The sequence below is a fragment of the Hydra vulgaris genome, chromosome 06, assembly GCF_038396675.1.
Source record: "Hydra vulgaris chromosome 06, alternate assembly HydraT2T_AEP".
In the NCBI taxonomy this organism is placed as follows: Eukaryota; Metazoa; Cnidaria; class Hydrozoa; order Anthoathecata; family Hydridae; genus Hydra; species Hydra vulgaris.
In genome coordinates this window covers 17,113,264-17,138,212 of record NC_088925.1, presented here as the reverse complement: position 1 = coordinate 17,138,212, position 24,949 = coordinate 17,113,264, and the positions used below count along the sequence as shown (strand labels likewise).

Here is a 24,949-nt window from a genome sequence, read left to right as displayed (position 1 = left end):
TTTGTTTTAGAATTCTCGTTTAATCTTTTTGTGTAATGTTTATAAGCATTTCATATAAAAAGTTGATCTAATTAGTAGTTAACTTTTTTGTAAAATAATAATATTAAAAAAATTATGCAAATTGATAATTTAACTCTTTGCATCGCTTTGAGATTTAATTAATGCTTCAGCAAGTAGTCTATCTTCTTCCTCTTGAAAACTCTCCGTTGATTGGTGAACTCTTTTTCTGTTTAATCGAGCACAATCTGGTAATTCTGATTCGTTTAAAAACCGAGTTTCTGTGTTTGTTGTTCCAATAATTAGAGCATTTTTCTTTAAATCGATGCAACACTTAAATTAAACGCATTTATATATATATATATATATATATATATATATATATATATATATATATATATATATATATATATATATATCAGTTTATATTAGTTTATAGACTTAACTGGTTTGGAAACTCGGTGTTTTGCGTCAAAAAAATTAATGTAAGGTTAAAGCTGTGATCGACCGTGCACAACACACAAATTTACAATGGCTTCAGAGAAAAAAGACAATAATTATTTTTGTAATAGTGGCCTTATAATGCTATTGGAAAGTTTTGAAAAAGATACTGAACTTGAAAATTATGCTGAAGCTATTGTCGAAGATGTGAGTACTTTTTCCTAGTACACACTAAAAAAAAGGTATAATTGAGGTATGTTATTCTACCCGAGGTATGTTATTCTACCCGAAGGTAGAAACTAATATTTTTAGGGTAGAATAATCATTTACTAAGTTTAAGCGGTTAAAATGGTAGAAAGTTCTACCTCTGAAGAGTTTTCTACCTTTGCGTTAAATGTCACCAGAATGCGGCTCACAAGCCATAAATTTCTTTATTTTTATGAAAAGCTCTTACCTTAAAAATAGACAAAGCTGAGAATAAATAAAAGTATTTTATAGTTTATAAAAAATATTTAGTTGGTTTTTATATTAACCAAAAAAACTTAAAAATAAACAACTTAGACAATTAAAAAAACAAATTATATATATTATGACCAGATTTATAGCTGCATCTGGTTTTAATGATACATTGATGCGGCATTGCAGCAGTTAAAAATTTCAAATTTCGATATGGAGTATTATTGTCAAGTTGAGTTTTGCAGAAAAGGGTTTTATAATGCATGAGGGTTAATCAATCACAGGTTGCAGCATGATCATGAAAAACATCTGAATTTGTCGTGTAGCTTAGATGGTTGTGTTTATTGCTATAACACTGTTAATACATATAGATGTCATGTTTTAAAATTTCATCAGTCTCATCTAGTTTCCATAACATCTGATAAACTAAATTTATCTAAAGATAGAGAAGAAAACGTTGAAAATATTGTGGAAGCGGAAGCAGAAAACATAGCAATTATTGAAAGTGTGGATGAAAATGCTAAAAAATTAATGACAGAATTTTCTGATTTTTTAGAATCTTTTGGAAACAATTTATGTATAACACAGCTGCAGTTGCGCGAAAAACACATGCTGCCATTTTCAACAGCTTCTTCAATATGTAATAAAATTAAATGCTTGCTTGATTTGTTCCAGAACAGTATTATATCATTAACAAGAAAAAGGCTTAAAGCGCTAAATATTGAATCAGATGACGACTCTGTGTTAAATCAATTATTATCATTTCCCTCAATTTTTTTGACAGTGTCTCTCAACTATTTGCAACTGATCTTAGAAAATTATATATGCTAAATAATCTTGAGTTTGTTTCCCCAATAGAACTTGATGTGCATACTAATGAACTTCATCAAGTAACTGAAAGTCTTGGTGGTTCTAACAATGTAATAAACAATGAAACATTGCCTTTGCCTGTTGTAGTAGCAAACACAGATAATAATATTTATAAATAGAAAATGAAAAAAATCTTAAAAAAAAATAAAAAAGTTGGTTATTATATTCCAATTCTTCAAACTTTGAAAACCTATATTTAAAAAGATGATATATGGGCTAGTTGTGAACGGAACCGTTTGAAAGCAGTTAAAAGTGATGGCATTATGCGAGATTATTCCGATGGTACACATTTTAAATCCTTAAATGTTAATAGCAAAATTTTATTTCTTTACATTTGTATAATGATGAGTTAGAAATCTGTAATGCACTTGGAAACAGAAGGGGTACTCACAAGGTTTCAATTTTTTATTTTATAGCATGAAATATTGAAACTCATTTATGGATAAACCTTGATCATATTCACTTGGTATTAGTTGCGCAATATAGTACTGTCAAAATGTATGGATACGATAAAATTTTAAATAAACTAAGGAATGGTATTAAATTGCTTGAGATAGATGGGCTTGATTTAAATATTTTTGGCAAAATTGAACATATCAATGGTACTATCATTACATTCTCTGGAGATAACTTATCCTCTCATTTTTTTGGTGGTTTTTCTATTTGCTTCTCATCTGGTAGAGATTGTCGTTACTGCATGATTTCGTTTAAGTTTCTTCCAAAAGTTTATTCAGAATCTTTATGCCAGCTGAGAACATTAGATTTACATAATTATCATGTTCAAGAAGTAAAAACCGATAAATCACTTAGTGGTGTGTACGGTGTTTATAGCCATTGTTCTTCATCTAGTTTGCAGTATTTCAATGCAATTGAATGTTTCCCACCTGACTTTATGCATGATGGACTAGAAGGGCTTTTGAGTGTGAATTTTTCAATCGTTGTGAGAAATCTTATCAAAGAAAAATTATTCACTATTATTAAGTTGAAAGAAGAATTAGCGAACTTCAATCCATGAAAAAGCAGTAGAGCGATGGTCACTATTTCATTTTTTGCCCATATTTGTCAGTCATCTTGTAAAAAATCATGATATACTTCTAAACAATAACTTTTGGCAGCTTCATTTGCTTTGTCGACAAATTGTGCAAATTATTTTGGCACCAGAAATTGATATAAATTGGATCCCTATTCTTGAGCATCTGATTCAAAGACATTATTCTCTACTTGAGCGAATTAGCCCAGTATCATTTATACCTAAAATATATATTTTAGTACATTATCCTAGATTGCTATTGCATTTTGGACCTTTGCGACACCTCTGGGTAATGAGATTTGAAGCTAAACATCAATATTTTAAACAAATTGCACGTCGTGTAAAAAATTTTAAAAATATAACATTTACTTTGGCACAACGACATGAAATGCGCAAGTGCGATATGAATTTTGGACAAAGCCCATACTATAAGGGTCCAGAAATTTTAAGTTGTCAAAAAATACTATCTATAGATTCACTTTCATTTGAACTTATTGATGACATAAAAAAAAATTTGTTAATACCCATCAAGCAAATCAACATGAGCAGTTTATATCTACCGCAAAACTTAGAATTAATGGACAGATCTTTTATACAAGTACAAGTATTATTTGTCACATAAAAGGTTGCGATGACATGCCTTTATTTGGAAAAGTTGAATATATATTATTGTTTCAAGGAACTTGGATTATTGGCTGTGAGTTGCAAATAGTACAACAATATATAGAGTTTGCGGATTTTTACAATATAGAGCAGTTCAACAATTGGGTTGTGGCGATACCTGGTGAACATGCCAATCATCCGTCTATGGGTTCCTATTTTGTTAATAATCAGGAAGGCGTTTTATTTCGTCATCATGTTTGCGTAAAGGATGAATAAGAAAATTAAAACATTTATAACTTATTAAAATTTAGTTTTCACAAATACTTATACTTTTAGTTTTATATGTTACTTGGGTGGGTGTCTGCCAGATTAGGAAAAGCCTGGTAATTCAGATTTCTGCAAAAAAAAAAAAAAAAAAAAATCATGCAGCAATCTAAGAAATTAGGTAATTAAAAAAAAAGTCAGGGTAATTTACCTTAAAATATTGGCAGACACCCTTATAAACTTATTTGCAGTTTTGAATTTACTTAAACTTGTATTTAATTAGTTAAATGATATTGCTCTTTTGGTATTTTCTGCTTTTTAATTTACTATACTATTTATAATTTACTAGTTTATTCTAGTTTTACGAAGATCTTGCGGAAAAAAAATTATTATAAATATTTTATTATATAATAGAGTATTAAAGTTTTTCATAATTCAACTAAGTGATCAAATTTAAAATGGCTCTTTTCAAGATATGGTCTGGTGATCGCTTAAGTAAAAGGCAGTTATTGCTGAAGATTTTGATATGCTGATAGTGAAGGGTAAAAAATTTTATAATACAATTACATTATAAATACATTATTATTTTAAGTATTCTTGTTGAGAGTTAATCCGAAAAAATATAAATTTAACAAACTCTTATTAAATTAATTTTTCAATTTTAATTCCAGTGTTTGAGAAGTTCCAATTTTCACCTGCAAAATTGTTGTAAATAGCGATGGAACAGAAATAGATGAAAGCGATGTTTTACTCAGTCTTTCGGGTGAAGTGTTGCTAGCTCTTTGTGATGGTGAAGAATGGCAAGTTTACAGTGAGTTTTTATCATTAATGGTATCAAAACATTTAATTATAAAAATGCAGAGTATTTACAAAAGACTATGCGTTGATTGGATTTTTTTATTTTTATTTTGTTTTTTAATTTTTTAGGCTTCGAAATTGTTGAAAAACAAAAATTTTTGTTTTTAAGAAAAGTTCATCATAATCCTTTGGATTATAATGGACTTTTTGCTTCTTTTTTTTCTTGGCCTTTAGTGAAAAAAGTTAGCATCATTTTTAAACGGTTTTGATTTTGTGATTGCATTTTTTTGCTTGTTTTTGATGTAAAAATGAAATTCTAACGCCTTATTCTATCATTTACGCCTTAAGTTACGTTATAAATAGGTAATAAAGTTATAAGTAATATGCTATTTATTGCTAAATAGTTTATATTGCATAGATTCTGTAACTGTCACAATGTCTCCTGAAAAATTGCCATCTTGTATTCAGTCATTGTCTTCTTCACCACTTTTGCTTTTTAGAGTTGTTTATGATGATCTGCTGCAATATTCTTTGTAAGTAGTAATTTTTTTTTAACAATTGATCTTTTTTTTTTTTTTTTAATGGTTGTTAAAGGAAAATTTCAATAAAAATTCCTAATATTTTGGGGAACAATAACGATAAAAATTGCCAATATCGCAAAAACGCAGTATAAAAATTTTCCTGGCTAATGTCCTGATATATATATATATAGACAGAGAGAGAGATTTTTAGTTTAAAGTCTTTTTTTTACCTACATACATGATTGATCAGGCTATCTCTGACTGCTCTATTACTGGGTTATACAAAAATAAATTTTTGACTTTTTAGATATCCAACCTCTCTGATGTATCAGGTTGTATGTCAAGCTATTGTGCGAACCTATCCTAAGTTACAAGATAGAATTGTATTTTTACGTCAATATGCATTTGGCTAAAAAATATATGTCTATATATATATATATATATATATATATATATATATATATATATATATATATATATATATATATATATATATATATATATATATATGTATATATATATATGTATATATATATATGTATATATATATATATTATATATATATATATATATATATATATATATATATATATATATATATTATATATAAGTTATATATATATATATATATATATATATATATATATATATATATATATATATATATATATATATATATATATATATATATATATATATATATATATATATATATATATATACAGTGGCGAGCAAAATAATAGGTGCGAACAAAAAAATTAACAAATACGAGAATACCTTTGAAACAAATAAAATAAAAATTTGAATTTTTATTAGAACTTTTATTTTATTACATAAATTTGAATTTTTATTAGAACTTTTATTTTATTACATAAATTATTAGAACTTTTATTTTATTACATAAATTAAGGGGTAAACAGATTCTATCTGTTGACCAGCTTCGTACCCCTTCTTCATCTATTAGGCTGGCGCATATGTATTTTTAATAAATGTTTCCAGTTTAATATGTTAAATCTTCTTGACTAAATGCATGGGTTTTGCTTGTGTCTCTGTTTTTATGACTAGGCAACTCATTCTATTATCTCCTAATAAGGGTACAGCTTTAAATCTCAGTCTTATGGTTCTGAGGCCGGCTGGTAGTCAGGTTTCCCGAACTTGGTGGTAGCTCTCAGAGAGACTGATTCCATTAACAGCTAAAAAATACTAAAGTATTAACAGTGCCATGTTGCGCATGGATGGTGTCCCTGTTTGTACTTTTGGTGTGCATTGCCGAGGCCACATTTGGAGCCCTTTGTTACGGCTTAGGGTTTATTAGTAGTAATGAGACAATTGCTTGGGCTATTAAACAGTGTTCTGAGTACTATCTATGCTTTGAGTCAAGTTCTTCAATCTAATTTTAAAATGAATAAAGTACCAAAAACTATAAATCACAAAAAACCATCATTATCACCAAGTTCTCTAAACCTATCATTCACTAATATTCGTGGTCTTTGAAGTAACTTTTCTTCTGTTGAGTCTTATCTCTTGCAAAGTTCACCAGACCTACTTGCTCTTTGTGAGACTAATTTGAGTTCAGCTGTCTCATCTTGTGATCTTAGTGTTAATGGTTATCTTCCTCTAATTCGTAAAGACTCCAATAGTCACACGCTTGGCCAGGGCATTTACATTCGTAAGAATTTACCCATTTGTCGTGAAACTAGGTTTGAATCCACTGACTATTCTTTTATGTGCTTTCGTTTAGCACCACTTCACTCTATTGCTTTTCTCTTTGTTCTATATCGCTCTCCTTTATCTCAAGACTGCACACTTTTTGACGTTATTTCTGATCATATTGACCAAGCCCTCTCTCTTTATCCATCAGCTAATATAGTTGTTGTTGGTGACTTTAATGCTCACCACTCTGAATGGCTCGGCTCTAGAGTCAGTGATTCGGCAGGCATTAAAGCCCACAACTTTTGCCTTTCTCAATCCCTAACTCAAATAGTCAACTTTCCAACTCGCTTTCCAGACAACCCGAATCATTTAGCTTCACTACTCGACTTATGTCTTGTTTCTGGTCCTAGTCAGTGCTCAGTTTCTCCACATTCACCCTTAGGTGCTTCTGATCACAGTTTGATCTCTCTAAAACTAATATCTCATTCTTCTTCATCACCTGAATCCCCCTATTATCGAACCTCTTACAACTACAGTAAAGCTGACTGGGATTCTTTCCGTGATTTTCTTCGTGATGGCCCTTGGGTAGAAATCTTTCGTCTTTCTGTCGACAAATGTGCTTCTTACATATCTTCGTGGATTCAGGCTGGCATGAAATCTTTTATTCCCTCTCGACGATTCCAGGTCAAGCCTCACTCTCCTCCATGGTTTTCTTCACACTGTGCTGCTGCGATTGCCAATCGAAACCGTTACTTCCATATTTATCAGCAAAACAATTCTCCAGAAAACAGACGTCTGTTTATTACTGCTAGAAACAATTGTAAAAAGGTTTTGTCTAACGCCAAAACCCGATATTCTCAGGTCATGAAATCTCGTATCTCATCTCAAAAATTAGGCTCTCGTGCCTTATGGAGAATCTTTAATAATATCAATAATAAGGGCAAATCTATAATTCCACCTCTCTTGTATGGTTCAGACTTTGTCACCTCACCTAAAGACAAAGCTGAATTGTTTGCTAAAAACTTTTCATCAATATCATCTCTTAATTCCACTAGTTGCTTTCTACCTGATATTGCCAACAAACAGGTTGATCCATTGCTTGACATTCATATCACTCCAGCATCTGTATCTAAAGTGATTTCCTGCCTAGACTCTTCTACAACTTGTGGCCCGGACAACATACCTGTTATTGTCTTGCAAAAGTGTTCTCCGGAGCTGTCGTCTATACTCTCAAAACTATTCAACAAGTGCTTATCAGAGTCTTGCTTTCCAGCCTGCTGGAAAGCGGCATCTGTTATCCCTATCTTCAAAAATTCTGGAGAGCGATCGGATTCGTCTAACTACCGTCCCATAAGTCTTCTTCCTATCATAAGCAAGGTTTTTGAATCTTTAATTAAAAAACACTTAATTTCTCATCTTGAATCTAATCACTTACTTTCCGACCATCAATACGGATTTCGATCTTCTCGTTCTACAGCTGATTTGTTAACAGTAATAACTGACAGGTTTTATCGTGCATTAGATAAAGGTGGAGAGGTTAAGGCCATCGCTCTCGACATTTCAAAAGCTTTTGATAAAGTTTGGCATGCTGGTCTTCTCCATAAGCTTTCTTCTTATGGTGTATCCGGCAACATCTTTAGGATCATTGAATCCTTCCTTTCCAATCGTAGTATAAAAGTTGTCCTTGATGGACAGCACTCTTCTTCTTATTCTGTAACTTCAGGGGTTCCTCAAGGTTCTATCCTTGGCCCTATACTCTTTTTAATTTACATTAACGATCTTCCAGATATTCTCTCATCTAAGGTGGCATTGTTTGCTGATGACACTACCATTTATTCTTGTCGTGATAAAAAACCAACACCCTCTGATTGCTTGGAGGGGGCATTTGAGCTTGAAAAGGATCTCACTTCTGCTACAGCATGGGCCCACAGTGGCTGGTGAACTTTAATTCAGATAAAACTCATTTTTTTTCAGCCAATCGTTATCGCAATAATTTAGATCTTCCTATATTTATGAACGGTGATGTACTCGATGAGTCACCTACTCTTCAACTTCTAGGATTAACTCTTACTTCCAATCTTTCTTGGAAACCGTATATTAAATCAGTTGCAAAATTAGCATCTGCTAAGGTTGCATCTCTTTATCGAGCTCGTCAATTTCTTACTTCGGATTCTATTCTCTATCTCTATAAATCTCAAATCCGGCCTTGTATGGAATATTGTTGCCATATCTGGGGCGGATCCTCTAATGATGCCCTTTCTCTTTTAGACAAGGTGCAAAAACGCGTTGTAAACATAGTTGGACCTGCTCTTGCAACCAACCTCCAACCATTATCACATCGTCGTAAAGTTGCTTCTCTTTCTCTTTTCTACAAATACTATAATGGGCACTGCTCTAAAGAGCTGGCGTCTCTTGTGCCATCTACTATAATTCATTCTCGTGTTACTCGTCATTCAATTAAGTGTCATCCTTTTTCTGTGACTGTTACTAAGTGCTCCAAAAACGCTTATTCGTCTAGTTTTTTTCCTCGAACATCAGCTCTTTGGAATTCGCTTCCTTCATCTTGCTTTCCTGACTCATATAATTTGCAATCTTTTAAGTCATCTGTCAATCGTTATCTTGCTCTACAATCTTCATCTTTTCTTTTTCAGTAACTTCCAACTTTAATTAGTGGCTGCTTGCAGCGTTGTTGGAAGCGAAGATGTTTAAAAAAAAAAACAAATAAATAAACAGAAATTAATAAAAATTAAGTTATTAAATATATATAATATATTTTAATTTAAAAAAACTAAATTCCACACCGAGCAAAATAATAGGTGTAAAATAAAAAATGAAGATGGAAGTCAATAGGGTTGCAAATTATTAATATTTTGTTGCATACCCTTTATTTTTTAATACTTCCGTGCATCTTGACGGCATTGAATCCACTAGTTTTCTGCAAACTTCTACAGGAATGCTGTACCAAGCCTCCTGGAGCATCATCCACAGTTCATTTCTATTTTTTGGATTTTGTCCAGAAATTTTAAATTTTAACTGCCTCCATAAATTTTCAATAGGATTTCGATCCGGTGACTGAGGTGGCCATTCTAAAACTTTTACATTATTGGTCGTAAACCACTCTTTCGCAGCTTTGGATGTATGTTTTGGGTCGCAGTCCTGTTGGAAATGCCAAATTATCGGCATATTTTCTTCGGCAAATGGCAACATGACATTATTTAGTATGTCTACGTATGTATATTGGGTCATAATATCTTTGATCCAAAAAAGTGGCCCCACACCGTACCAGGAAAAGCAATCCCACACCATTATATTTCCTCCGCCGTGTTTCACTGTTTTCGCAGTGAAGCGAGGTGAAAGTTCTTGCTTTGATGGTCTTCTTACATACTGTTTTCCATCAGAATTAAATTAATTAATCTTAGTTTCATCACTCCACAAAATATTATGCCATTTTTTGGTCATATCTGGTCCCCGCCAAGTAATATGATTTTTTGAAAACATTTTTCTTTTCATAATGTTCTTTCTACCAAGTAATGGTACTTTCCTCGGAGTTCGAGCTGCCAACTTACTTTCTAAAAGCCTTCTTCTAACTGTCCAAACACTAATATTTTTATTAATTTCATTTAAAATTTTTGTTGCTGGCTTGAATGGGTCTTTTTTTGAAATAATTGTAATGTGATCATCCGTACGCTGACACGTTTCGCGTGGTCTTCCTCTATTCTCACGTGATTTTTCTGGTTTTAAGGCATTTGTAACTTTATTTTGAGAACATCCCATCGTAACTGAAATTTCCTTGTAAGTTTTTCCTTGTTTTCCTAAATTTCTAATAAGTTTTCTTTCTATCGCTGTGCAATGTTTTCCTCGTCCCGCTTTATATCTAATTCTAATTCAATACAAATATGATATGTTATTATTTTATATAAGTTGCATAAATATTGACCTTACCTTTATATCAACAACAAATAAAAATAACAAAATGTTTGTGTAGCAATCAGTTCCTAGATGTCACTTTATGAAATATACTGTAAAATGTCAATTTAAGTGAAATTTATTATTCACACCTATTATTTTGCTCGCCACTGTATATATATATATATATATATATATATATATATATATATATATATATATATATATATATATATATATATATATATATATATATATATATATATATATATATATAAGGGTAGGATATGTGATATACCTTTAAAGGTAGAAATTCCTACCTTTTTTTTTTTAGTGTGTAAAATTAAAATTGAAAAGTAATGTTTCTTTATGAAAATCATTTACATAGCATAAACAAACATTTGTTTTAACGTTTTTTACTAAGTGATCAAATTAAGTGAAAAATAAATGATTGGGATAGAACTAGAAAATAATTAATTGGATGATTGATTGATTTAGTTTTTAAAATTGTTTTTAGCTCAGTCCTGGATCCCTCCCATGTAATGTATGTGTCAAAGTTTGTAGAACTAAAGGTGGGCTTAAATTGCACTAAAAATCTCTAAAAAGCACCCCAACAATATTATCATTGATGAGCCAGCTAATAATGCAGATTTTAACATCGAGATTATGTTCTCACTACTAAAACAAGTGTCTTGTAAGATTGCAGAAAGCTCAATATGAAGTTATTAAAAAACTGCAGATTGACCAGATAAAAGACAAGATTCACTTTGATAGAATATTTGAAAGTTGCAGTAAAATTTCTCTAAAAAGTTTGAATGAGTTTTATGCTGATTATTTTGGCAAAATAGTAATCAACAGTAAGCAAATTTTTAATTGTGGTGTTGAATATGAAGATGCTGCTACATTATTATTAAGCAAACTTACTGAAAGCATTGCATCTTATTATAGGGCTAATATATCTAGTGTCAGGGCTAATATATCTAGTGATAAAAAGACATCAAATAGTCAAACAATATGTGAAAGAGAAAAGTTTGGATTACAATATCTTGGAGGCTGCATTATCCACAAATTAAAAAAAAAATCCAATGTTTTCGAACAAGAAATCAGAATGATATACAATAACAATCTCAATATTAAAAAACTGCCAGTGTGAAACAAAAAATATTACTGACCAAAAGCTTATCAATGCTCTTTACCGTAAAGGACTCACTGGTGTATCAATTGAGTTTGAGCAAATGTTAATTATAGCAGAAAATTATAGCATTTTGTTTATATACAGAACAGTCAGAATTAACTAAAAGCATAGACATAGATTCATTGACAAAAAAAACATTGTATGATCAAGATATAGATAAATATTACAGAATTATTCTTGAAAGCTGTGAGTTAAAAATTGAAAAAGATATACAAAAAACTACTTTGTGTTCAATGCTTGGTTTATATTTTCATTTGCCAAAGACATTGCTAATAAGCACAAAGCAATAAAAAAAACATGAGAACAATGCAAAAGAGGATTACGTATAAATATGAAACAATCACATAAGCTAAAAGAAAAATAATAAAGTTTTGAATATAAATAGTTGTTGTAATATAAGTAATTTGTAAATCATGTTTTTTTTCTCGTTCTTTTTGGTATAAGGTCTTCAGAGACATTTATCCAAGACTATTTTTTACATAAAAGCCAAAAACAAAAGCTTTAGATTAGGAATTCGAATTGAAATGTCACTAAGTTTATCAATTTTAATTGTAATTTAATTACAACTTACGTGTTTCAAAATCATCTGGCTTAAAGTCCTTTTCACAAGTAAAGACTTTTCCGGATTTGATCTGCTCTTTAAACTACTGGCCAATAACACGTCCTTAAGTTATTGAATTTAACCATTCAGATCGCCAACTTTGATGAGCAGGATCTGCATGATTTAAATAAGGAAGTTTGAATATTCCTACACCCTTTGTATTTCTTGATGTTCCACAGCTCATTATACTGCAATTATCTCCTGGCATATTATCTTTATAATTATTGATCAATGTTTTGATAAACAAAAAATTCACTTATAAACAATCACTACAGATAATTTGTGAAATAAATGATTGATCTGTTTACAATATTACTTAGCAATTAACACCATTAAAAAATTTGTGTGCATGGTCACGCTTCATTTACGCTCTATTTTTGTGTCAAAAAGTTAAACAACAGATTTTACAGAGTTTCCAAATCAGTTAAGTCTATAAACTATGATATATATATATATATATATATATATATATATATATATATATATATATATATATATATATATATATATATATATATATATATATATATATATATATACACACACACACACACACATATATAGTTTATAAATTATAGTTTATATATAGTTTAAAAGACATTGTTAATAGTATATTGTATATAACATCCTGGTAACATACTATCTATTAAATTTTGTTATTTTATAAATAATTAAGTTAGAAACAAAATATGCTGCTCACAAAGATTTAAACTTTCATGGCAGAAAACTAAGATCTACATAAATGACACACCCACGCATGCAAGTTATCTTCAAAGCATTATATGCAAATATTTTATAGATTTTCTGATATTTCTAAAATAAATTATCACACCTGGTGACGCTTAAGCATATCTAAACCAAGAAGGACATCCATCGGTTGATTTTCTAAAATAGTAAAAGATGTAGAAAGAAAATCTTTTTCAATTTGAATTTGTCCCATATGAATTCTTCCAATAATTTTTTGTTGTCCAACACCTATGGCCATTCCTTGCCAGCGATGATCAACTAACCGCATAAAGTTGCACCTAAACAAGATATAATCAAAGGATATAGCGATTATAACATTGATACTAAAAGAATTTTTAGATTTCTATTTTTAATTGTTGTTATAATTTACTTTTTTTAAAACTTTAATAAGATAAAGTTCTAAAAAACAATCTCCTGTTGTTGTGAAAATATGAGAGCAAAATGTAAAAATAAAAAAACAAATAAAATATTTTGATAAAATTTGATACCTGGGCAACCTTTTACGATTTCTACATTGAACTGTTATAAACTATGACTGTTGTTGGTTTTTGTTGTAAGGATGACCATGTTATATTTTTTTAAATCTTGTTTTATGTTCTTTGCGGATCTACATTCGATCTGTACATTACAATTTTTATTTTTCGAAAACTTATTTAAATAGTACTAGCATATTTATACTTGGTACAACTGTTTCAAAAATGTATTAATATGATTTAAAAATGTTTTTATAAGCATTTATTGATCAAGCAAGTTGTTACTTTGATATTACAACTAATAAATTGCGACTTAATATATACTTAATTATTATGACTTGATATAAGGAACTTATTTGTTAAAGAACATGATTAATCAATCATTTTAATTCCGTTTATTGTACTCATTTAACAAATTTTACACAAATAATGTCTTGGCAAACAATTATCATATACTTTTAAGATTAGTCAACATTATTTTAACAAATTAAGTTTTATCAAGTTTTTATAGTAAATATAGTAAGTAGTTTGGAATTTAAAGGATTCTATACTTTTTAATAATTTAAAACATTTGCACTTTTTCTTATTCTTATATTCTTTTTTTTTACTTCTGTTTTCACCATTGTTTTACTAGTTTGGCTTCTGTTAAAACATGGTTTTTAATTAGTTAATTTAAATGATTTGAAATTTACTTTACTAATCATTACACAACAATCAGGGAAAAACTGGAACTTTATAAAGTATAAAGTTCCAGTTTTTCCCTGATTGTTGTGTAAAGGAAAATAAATTATTTAATCTAAGCGTATTTAATTTTCAAGCTTTTTTAATTAAAAGTTATTGGAATTAATGATAAAAAAGATAAAAAAAACTTTGTTCACAAAATTGCTTACATATTTGGAAGACCAATAATTATCAGAATAATAAAAAAAAAGATCTTACATTAACCACACTAAATAGAACAAAAGTTAGAAAATTTTTAACACAAAGAAATTACAAGTCGAGTTGCATTGAAAATTAATTTATCCTAAAAAGAGAAAATAGATAAGTTTGTAGTGTCTACTCTTCACTTAAAACTTCAATAAAATGTCACTTAAAGATAAATGTCAATGCTGCATTTGCAAAGAAGATTTTACTTGGGTGGAAGTTTCAATCAGGTTCCATCTCAAGAAGTATCTTAAAAGATCCTGATCAGTAATACATCAGAATAAACATTCGAAACAGTGCATAAAAGCATAAACAAAATGCTAAAAATGTTTGCCATTCCTGCAAAATATGTTCATCAGAATGAGAAATTATAAGTTGATAAATTCAGTTCAATGCGATGGTAAGAAGATTTTTAAAATCATAAAAAGTACAACACTTTTTTTGTAACAAACTATACTTAAAATTCTGTTTGCAAGTTTTCATGTGTTGGAATTTTTTAATTGAGATTTAGACATGTTTCGTTTATGTCAGTAGAGGTGAACATTTTTTAGCACCCCAAATAGATTTTTGTTAAGGGGAAGATTGCGATTATTATTGCGCTAATATTTCTATTTAAAAATTCATTAAAATATATTTTTATGCTCCAAAGATATGGATATATAAAGTTTATAACCCCTACTTTTTTTGAATGTTTAACAAAATTTTAGATAAAAAGTCAACAAATAAAAAGATGTGGTTTTTATTTTGTTTTCGATGGTTTCTATCGCATGCCAAGCTACTGGAAAGAGTGAATTGAAAAAACCTAAAATAAAAAAACTTCAAGTGAAAACCTGTAAAAACGACCAGCAAGACAAAGGTCTAGCCTAAAAAGCTTTAAATAGAAATTACATTTAGTTGTATGAGCCAGTTCTGCCAGAATGAATTACTAATTAACACAAGTAACTTTTTTTCCTGATTAAAAAACAATGACAAAATATAAAGATAGTTCGTTCATCTTTTTCAAAAGATTCTATACATAAGGTCAAAAATTTAATGATTTGTAGATGAAAGTGTTAATTCTAATTTTAGTAATGTACACTGTTAGCAAAAATCTAAGGTAACTGTCATGTCAGTACCCAAGAAAACTGCAATATACCTGTGAAACCTTATGACTATGGGATTCCAAAAATATAAAAATTTAAATTATCTGTTTATGTCAAAGAAAAAAAAAGAGTTTTGAAAATTTCGTTTATCACACTTATCTGTGATAATTATATTGATAAATGGCAAACCTATCACTGAGTCCTCTTCTTTATATCATTTAGGATTATCTTTCATTAGTGACCATCATCATCTCATAGAGACATATACAATCGATTGCAAAGTTAGAATCTGCCAAAATTGCTTCCCTTTAATGTGCTCGCCCATTATGTTACTCCTGGTTCCATTCTCTACCTATACTACCCTCTTTAGTTCCATCAACCAAAACTCATTCTTACTTGACTTGTCATTCAACAAAGTCACATCCTTTTACTGTTTCTGTCCCTGCATGCTCTTAAAACTTTTATTTTTATAGTTTTTTGCCCTGCACTATAATTCCTTGGAACTCTTTCCCATCATATAACCTACAACTTCTTAAGTCTTCTGTCAACTGTTTCCTTGCTCTTTAACTCTATTCCTTGTTTTCTAGTAACTCCCAACTTAATAGTTGTTGCTTGCAGTCTTGTTGGGAATGGATTAAAATTTTTAAAAAACTTTGTGAATGCTTGATTTGCTGAATTGGCTGTTCTAAATTGAAAGAAAAGCCCAGTCTTGAAACAACAAAAAAAGAAGAAAAAATATCTGACTTATGCTCAACTGTATAGTTTAGAGAGGCCATTAGCTAAAAATAATGGTTGCTGATGCAAAGCAGATTGCATCAGCAATCACAAATAAGAGTATTCTGTTTAGGAAACAAATAAGAACTTTAACTGCATTTTAGGACCATCAAGTGCAAAACAGCTATTCAAGGATCAACCAGATGTAACAGCTAAAGATCTTGCTTAATTACAAATAAATACAGGCTTGTTCATGTAATCAGACAGCTAGCGCAAATAATTAACAATGTTAGCACAACCAAAGATTTAGAGCCATAGTTAGTTAAAACATTTCAAGAACTTGGGAAATATCTAGAAGATAGCTTTACTCAGACATCAATGGCATTTACAAACTCCAACAAATTAATCTCAAATTACGCCTTAACTCCCTAATTGAAAATTTACTTCTTGTAAGTTTTTTTCAAACCACATCTTTATATTGGAGATTGATGGGGATGGAGAATTTTTAAAGGTCTGTCTTGGAGTTTCTGAATAAAAATATAATGATTGTTCACCAAAAGGTTGCTTACATCTCAAGCCTCAAAAAATATTGGTGTGAAAAGACAACTTCTTGTGGCTGTGGTTAAAGGTAATCAAAAAAACTACACAAATATGAAGCTTATTCTTTTCCTTCTTGATGTTCAGAATGTAAAATTTGTGATCTTTTGTGATATGAAATTGGCTTACATTTTATGTGGCCTACAGGTTAATTTTTCTTCTTTACTGTGAACATGGTTTATAACATAAAACCTTGCAAACTGTAAGACATCAACAACTTTTGGCTCTTTGAAACATTCCATGTCATGGATGAAATATTCCACGTTATTCGGCTCTTCAAAACATTTCAGTCATTCCATGCCTTGCCTACAGCAGGTTCAACCTGCTTCAGACAAGACATTCACAAAAATACCAAAATGTTAGGAAATTTAATTCATGAGCCTATTCTTTCACTTGGCAGTTCGGCTTTGGTCATGGATTTTATACCACCAATGGAGCTACATCTTCTGCTTGGTGTCATGAATCATCTTTTAACATTCTCAAAGATGTATGATTAAAAGCAGACAATTGGTTTCAATTTTTACACATAGAGCAACAGCAACTTTATGAGGTTCATTTTGCAAGCAATGGCTGTAATAAACTATTAAAAAAATCTGGATCTTTTACAAACTATTATTAAAAAAGGACAATGCTTTTTAAATTTTATGATTAAAACCTTGCAAAAATTTGCTGATGTAATCTTCATATTTTGGCATCTTGTTTTTGGCAATTGCATTTTGAATTTGAAGAAAAAATTGATCGTAATAATGTACTTTTATATATGTTGCTTATAGTATTTGATTATGAATGCTGTAAAAATGCAAAATTTCGAAGATGCTGTCATTTTACTTTTTTATGCTTCTTAGGACGTAGGCAGGATGATATAAATTTTTATATTTTTGGTATCCCATAGTCATAAGCTTTCACAGGTATATCGCAATTTTCTCGCGAACTGACTTGACAGTTACCTTGTATTTTTGCTAACAGTTTATAACCAAAGCATCATAACTACTTTCCAGCCCTAAAAAGAATCACAACCTTATTTTAACTAAAAATCAAACCAGAAAAGAATTCACAGAAATATCTTTTTTTTTATTTATCATAATTATTAAATTTTCCTCACCAAGGTTTGACCAAGGTTTCAAAGCCACTACAGTTGAGGAAGCTACAAATTTTTAAAATTTTTAAACTATTTTTTCATTTTATTTGCAATCAACTTAAACACAAACCTTGCTAAACAAGTCCTCTGAGCAGAAAAGCAGTTTTTGTTAACCCCCCTCTACTTCTTGCAGAGAAAAGAGTTAGGGTTAACAAAATCAATTATTTTTTAAGAGTGAGGTCTAATTCATTCATGGTCAATTCCTTGGAGTGAATTTTATATTTCTTGTTTTAGTTTAAAGAAAATACAAAAAGTTAAATTTAAAAGAGTCACCTTTCTTTGGTTTATCTATAATTTAAATAAAGATTAAGAATTAAATTTTTTTTTTTTTAAATCAATTAAAGTTGCTTTGATTTTTTAATCTTTAATTTTAAAAAAAGTCTCAGGTAAAGTTTCTATAGAGCTTTAGTTGATTTATATAATGCAGCCATGTCCATGCAGCACTAGGTGATTATAACACCAACCAGGGTGTATTTCTGTTTGAAAAATGTTATTATGTGATAAAGTTATTTGCATTACAAAGTTAATTAGGCAAAATTAAGTTTAGTAAAACTTTACAAAAGTTTTACTAAACTTAATTAATAAAGTAATTATTTTAAAAAATTAATAATTAAATAATAATTATTGTGAAAATTTTTATTTTTATTGCACACTGACTTGTAACAATACTGACTAGAAAAATTTGAAATAGTTTTAAATATGGAATGTTGAATTATTGAATGAAATAGTTTTAAACATTGATGTTTCTAACCTCACTCTAAATTCAGATATTAAAAAAATTAAACCTTTCAGCACATGATTTGCTCATAATTGTCATCTGCGCACCAGAGTCTACAAATGCCTTAACTTGATGTCCATTTATTAATACATTGATATAAAGCATATAAACCTAAATATAAAAGAAAGTTTAAGTCACAAATATTATCAGTAAACACTAAACCTTAATCAAACATCAAAAAGCTTAAAAGCTATTATTCATGTTTTTTTAAATAAATTTATTTATTAAAAAAAAAAAAAAAAAATAGTTTAACATTAAAATAAATTTTATATGATGTCATCAAATAAAATTTGTTTAAAAAATTCTGAATTTCTTTGAATGTAATATGTATAATAATTATTGAAAATGTTTAATTTAGACCTTTTTTTTATTAATTTATTTTTATTTTATTGTTACTATTTTTCTCTCTCAACCCTAAGTGCTAAACACAAACTTGAATAAACAAAACTATTATGTGAAGAAGTGCTAAACACAAACCTGGATAAACAAGACTGTTGTGTGAAGAAGTGCAAAACACCTGAATAAACAAAACTGTTGTTTGAAGAAGTGCAAAATACAAACCTGGATAAACAAGACTGTTATGTGTGAAGAACATGATGGGTATAAACTCTGTCCCTCATGCTTACAAAACAAAAGCTCAACACTATACCACTACCACATTTAACTGAAGTTACCTTAAATAATATAAACAACTGGACTAAGATACTGGCTAATTGTTTACAGTAATGTTTTCATTCCTTGATTTTGATTTGTTTTTTATTTAATTCAAATCAAATACAAAAATTTGTCAATGTTGCATTCTTGTATTCGTTTATATATATATATTAAAAACAACTAAACGTTTTTCAACCTTCTCTTCTATTACATAAAATCAAATATAAATACAAAGTTATAATTCCCATGACAATTATAAAGCTACAATAGTCATTAAAAACCATAAATGAATGCGTGACTTTTACCACGTTTCTCTACGTGACTTTTACCACGTTTATCTACGTGAGTTATACCAGGTATATGTAATAATTTTAATTCACCAACTTTAATAGAACATGCCCTCTTGGTGAATTAACTCATAAGTCTAATGGTTGTGGGGCTCTTATATTATTTGTCCGGCGCGTTATCTTCGTTTATTTCGTTATCTTCGTTTATTTATTTCTCTTCGATTATTTCTTTCTCTTCATTTATTTCGTTCTCTTTGTTTATTTCTTTCTTTTTGTTTATTTCGTTCTCTTCGTTTATTTCGTTCTCTTTGTTTATTTCTTTCTCTTTGTTTATTTTGTTCTCTTCTTTTATTTCGTTGTCTATGTTTATTTCTTTCTCTTCGTTTATTTTAACTCTTAATGATGGCAACGCTGTTTCCGGAGGAATACTGGATGCCATTATTTCCAAATTCTCCCTGTTCCTTTTAAACCTTGCAATGGTTTGATGCAGTCTTTGGCTCGATAATTGTGTGAACAGTTCTTGCATTTTGCCTCGCAGTCCTGTGCATAATGTCCAAATTTTCCACAATTAAAACATGTTATCGTCTTTTTCTTCGCTTCATCAATGTCCATTGCTGCAATATATGTTCACAGTTGACAGATAAACCGTTGATGGTTGCCATCAAATACTGGTGGCATAATGGCCGAAATAGCTTGTTGCATTCTTGTATTCGTTTATATACATATATTAAAAACAACTATCTAAGCGTTTTTCAACCTTCTCTTCTATTACATAAAATCATATATAAATACAAAGTTATAATTCCCATGACAATTATAAAGCTACAATAGTCATTAAAAACCATAAATGAATGTGTGACTTTCATCACGTTTCTCTACGTGGCTTTTACCACGTTTATCTACGTGAGTTATACCACGTATATGTAATAATTTTAATTCACCAACTTTAATAGAACAGTCAAGGAATAGTACATGAGCAAGGTCTTACCATAAAACATAGATCTCCAAAGGTCTTACGATAAAACATAGAAACGAGGTCCGCATTTTTTTCCCAACCTCAAACACTTTAAAGTCAGCAGTTAGGTTGGCATGCCAACCCTAATTACGAGGGTTGAATAATGGATAAAAATATTTAAATGGATTTAAAATAGTTAAATAGGATAAATTTAAAATTAATTTTTTTTTTTTACTTTAAGAGTTTTTCAAGATCAAGCTTAAACTTGTCATGAAAACAAGATCATTTAACAGTAGTACACTAAAGTTCAACTGTCCAATAGAAAAGTTACTACTTTTAACCATTCTGTTGAAATTATTGAATTTGAATTACAATTCAGCAAAAAAACTTTTTAACATTGCTTAAGACTCTATTAAGATTATTTAAGCTCAATTTGATTTTTAAGATTTTTAAGTTAAAATTTTACAAAATTAATAAACCCTTATTTGTAAATAATTTACAAAAAATACACTTAGTACAGAACAAACATTTTAAAAAAACTGTTTTTCTGCATATGTTATCGCGTTTACCATTTGTTCTGCATAATTAAAGTTGTGCTAACAATATAAATATTGGAGTTATTAGAATTAACTTTTTTCCTAAACAAATAGTAAGAACTAACGTCAAAAGTAAAGAAACAACTTTTTAAGTATTGAATTTGCAATGTACAAAGTTATGTCAATTTTTAGCAGACAAAGATATCAAATAAACAATAAGTAAAAATGTGTGTAGAACCAAATAGATATCAAATAAACAACAAGTAAAAATGTGTGTAGAACCAAATAGATATCAAATAAACAACAAGTAAAAATGTGTGTAGAACCAAATAGATATCAAATAAACAACAAGTAAAAATCTGTGTAGAACCAAATAGATATCAAATGAACAACAAGTAAAAATCTGTGTAGAACCAAATAGATACAACTGTAGTTCTAGTTTTAAGTTTAAATATTTTCAAAAGACATAAAAAAAATAAAGAAATAATTTTTTATTTGCATTAATGAAATCTGATCAGAAGACTAATTATTTGATTCTCGGATCATAACACATATATATTACTGCTAGTTAAAAGCTACTAAGTTAAAAAGTGACCAAATGACAAAAAAAAAATGTTGTTCTATGTATGTATAACTTCTTTTATTATTTAGTAATAATAAAAAGTAACAAATACGAAAACATTATTTGCTTGGAATCTCAAAATAAAATGTTACATCAAAACTCGATTTAAATTAGAACCACTAACTTTTTTATTTTACTGTACTTATCTCCCCAAGGATGTGAAGGCTACTAAGCTTAAGAAAGTTACTCATATAAAATATTTATTACAACTTTCTCTCAACCATTAAATTCGGAAACGCCAGCCAGGACAGACAAGATTGTTTAAAAAAAAGAAACAAACTTGAATAGGGTACTATCAGAGATGTGGTGGGAATCACATCTTTTGGTAAGTAACACTGACGGGGAATTATAATAATATTTATATAATTAGAAATATTAACAACATTAATACATATTTAATATAAAAAATATATATAAATATATCAAATTTATTATTATAGAGTATAGAAAAATGAAAGTATTGACAACTTTATTAAATGTTTGAAAAAAAAATTACCAAATTTTTGTTGATTATAAGCAATGTTGAACAACGAAAATATTGTTCAAAATTACCTTGGTTCATACCAAAACATTAAAAATACCTTAAACATTTAAATAAATTAGTATATTAAACATTTTAAAAAATCAGTAATAAATAAAGATAAACAATTAAATATTGTAGTAGACTAGTCAGGGGCTACTCTAGGAAAATATATTGGGCGGCAGTACGCTGGTGCCTGTGGTAAGGAAATTTAGTGGAAACATTGCCATATCTAGGCAACTTTTAGTTAAAATAAAGTTATAGGAAAAATAAAGTTTTTTTCGCAAAAAAAAACAATACTTACCCTATAAAAAAAATAGGTACTCAATTTCTGAATTTGGGCAGAACCAAATATCACCTAAATACGTTCAACGCTGTCAAAAAGGGTCTAAAATACCCCCTGCTAAAAAAAATTTTAAAGGTTTTTTTAAGGTTTAAACCTTTTAAAGGTTTATTTAAAACATAACCTTTAAATCCACTCTACACCAAAAAACAGGTTGAGCTCCATTTAAATTGTACAATTAACATTTTATCTGTTAAAAAATACTCAACTCCTTAATTTTTTACTTGCTTAATAGTACATAATTTCATATTTATATAAAGTTAATACACTGCATTAATTATGTAATTGTAATGTAAAAATCAAACTGTAGATAAATTAGTTTTTGTTTAGGTGACCAACTTTTTCTTAATTTTCATTTTCTGTTGTTTTTTTTCAAAATTTGTCATTTAACAAATTTAACAAATGTTGGCATAGTTTTTAAATTTCTTATATTTGATTTGTTATGTTTTTTGTTTGCTTTTATGTTTTAAAATAAAATAAATGTAAGTTAAACTTTTAAAACATTACTTATTGATGGTGTTATTTTTATTTGATTATTATACATTTTATAGAAAGTTGTATATAAAGGCATTCTACATAAAAATTAACTGCAAAATAGAAAATCCAAATATGTTCATAACTCAATTTGAAGTTATTTTAAAGAAATTTTTATATTGACGCTATTAATTACTACAAAAGCCCATTAATCTACATTAATACTACATTAATCAGACTAGTAATTTTATTTTTTAAACAAACAAAAAGCCGGAACTTATCTTCAAGAGAAAAAAAAAGTGTTAAAATTATAAAGTTTTTTGTTAATATCTTTATAAATTATTTATTACTGTAAGTCAAATTAACTGGAAACTTATTTCTAAGAACTCTTTTTAAGAAATATGAACACAACTTGTTTTATTATCATGTGGTGATAACCTTTATTTATCTGATAATTATTATCATGCAGTTATAACCGTTTATTTATCTAATGTGGTAGTGATCTAGGCTTAGTGCATTTGTCAATACAGTACAATCTATATATTTTATTTTACTCAATATTAGTAAATTAAAATTGTTAGTATTTCTAATTATATAAAACTTAATTTAAAAAAGCTCCTTAAGTATTACTTACTAAAAAATGTAATTAGTGCAAAAATCAAAATAAACAAAAATCAAGTAGGGTATATACAACTATTATGGCCTCTAAAAACAAATAAAGCTACCTCTGCAAATACTTCAGGTGCATGCTCCATTGCAGTATGCATGTTTTGATTAACTGTCTCCATACGGATTTCTTCTGCAATTTTAGCTTGAGCTTCAGGATCAAAAGGATCTGCAGCTAGTAATTGAATGCGCTCTCGCTCAATCTGCAAACGCTCAACACGTTGCTCTTCAAATACCTACAGTGAAATAAAATATACAGATATTCTATATATATATATATATATATATATATATATATATATATATATATATATATAAAATAAAATATACAGATAATTATTTTCGGTTTGTTTCATATTCAAAAATAATTTAAATTAACTAATAACCTTTTCAAAATCTATAGGACTGTTTATAACTTCTGCAAGTCGTGGGTTTCTTTCTTTCAATAATGACATTTGATGTGGATCACTTAAAAACATAGTACGAATGACTTCAGGGTTGTTTGAATCGATTCTTTGACGAGAATGTTGTTGTGTTCTTGTGTGAGATGTAGAAGGAACATGAACTGATCCCCAATCAATGCTTTACAAAAAATGTTATAGAATCAATTATGAAACATGAATAAAATTAAAACTTGAAATGGTATACAAAAATTATACCCAGCGCCAGCATGGACACTAGATACCGGCCTGCCAGTTCTTGGTGGACTAGATGCATTGGTAATCGACCCATGTGGAAGAGGCCCAAACAACAAAACATCATTGTTTTGAACACCCAATTCAGCTAAGCTTTTTTTATCTTCAATCAATAATTTACCATTGTGAAAAAAAACCATGTCTGTCATTCCTATTGAACCACTTTCAACTTGGACAAGCACTTTAAAATTTTCAAGTTCAATTTCTGGCGAAACTTCCAAAGAGTAAACAACATCTGTGGAAGCACATGTTACAGTGATAAGCATTTTAATTAAAGGTCATTGAGTCTTTACAAAATCTAAAACTTATTTTTCTTTTTTTTTAATATACAAAAATCCAAAATGCTTCCAAAATTAAAAGAGTAGTTTGACACAGCAATTAAAATCAGCAAAATCAGGCTTTTCTATTA

At 28.9% G+C, this 24,949-nt stretch overlaps 1 protein-coding gene across 1 annotated transcript; it reads right to left on the bottom strand.

The window, feature by feature from the left end:
- Positions 1-24,949, bottom strand: LOC100203870 (protein DDI1 homolog 2). Its single transcript, XM_065799395.1, has 6 exons — positions 24,505-24,949; positions 24,232-24,427; positions 23,905-24,081; positions 18,796-18,899; positions 13,168-13,360; positions 1-330 (listed from the first exon to the last, which is right to left on the bottom strand). The coding sequence occupies exons 1-6, from the start codon at positions 24,804-24,806 to the stop codon at positions 130-132; spliced, it is 1,173 nt and encodes a 390-aa protein (XP_065655467.1). The 5' UTR covers positions 24,807-24,949; the 3' UTR covers positions 1-129.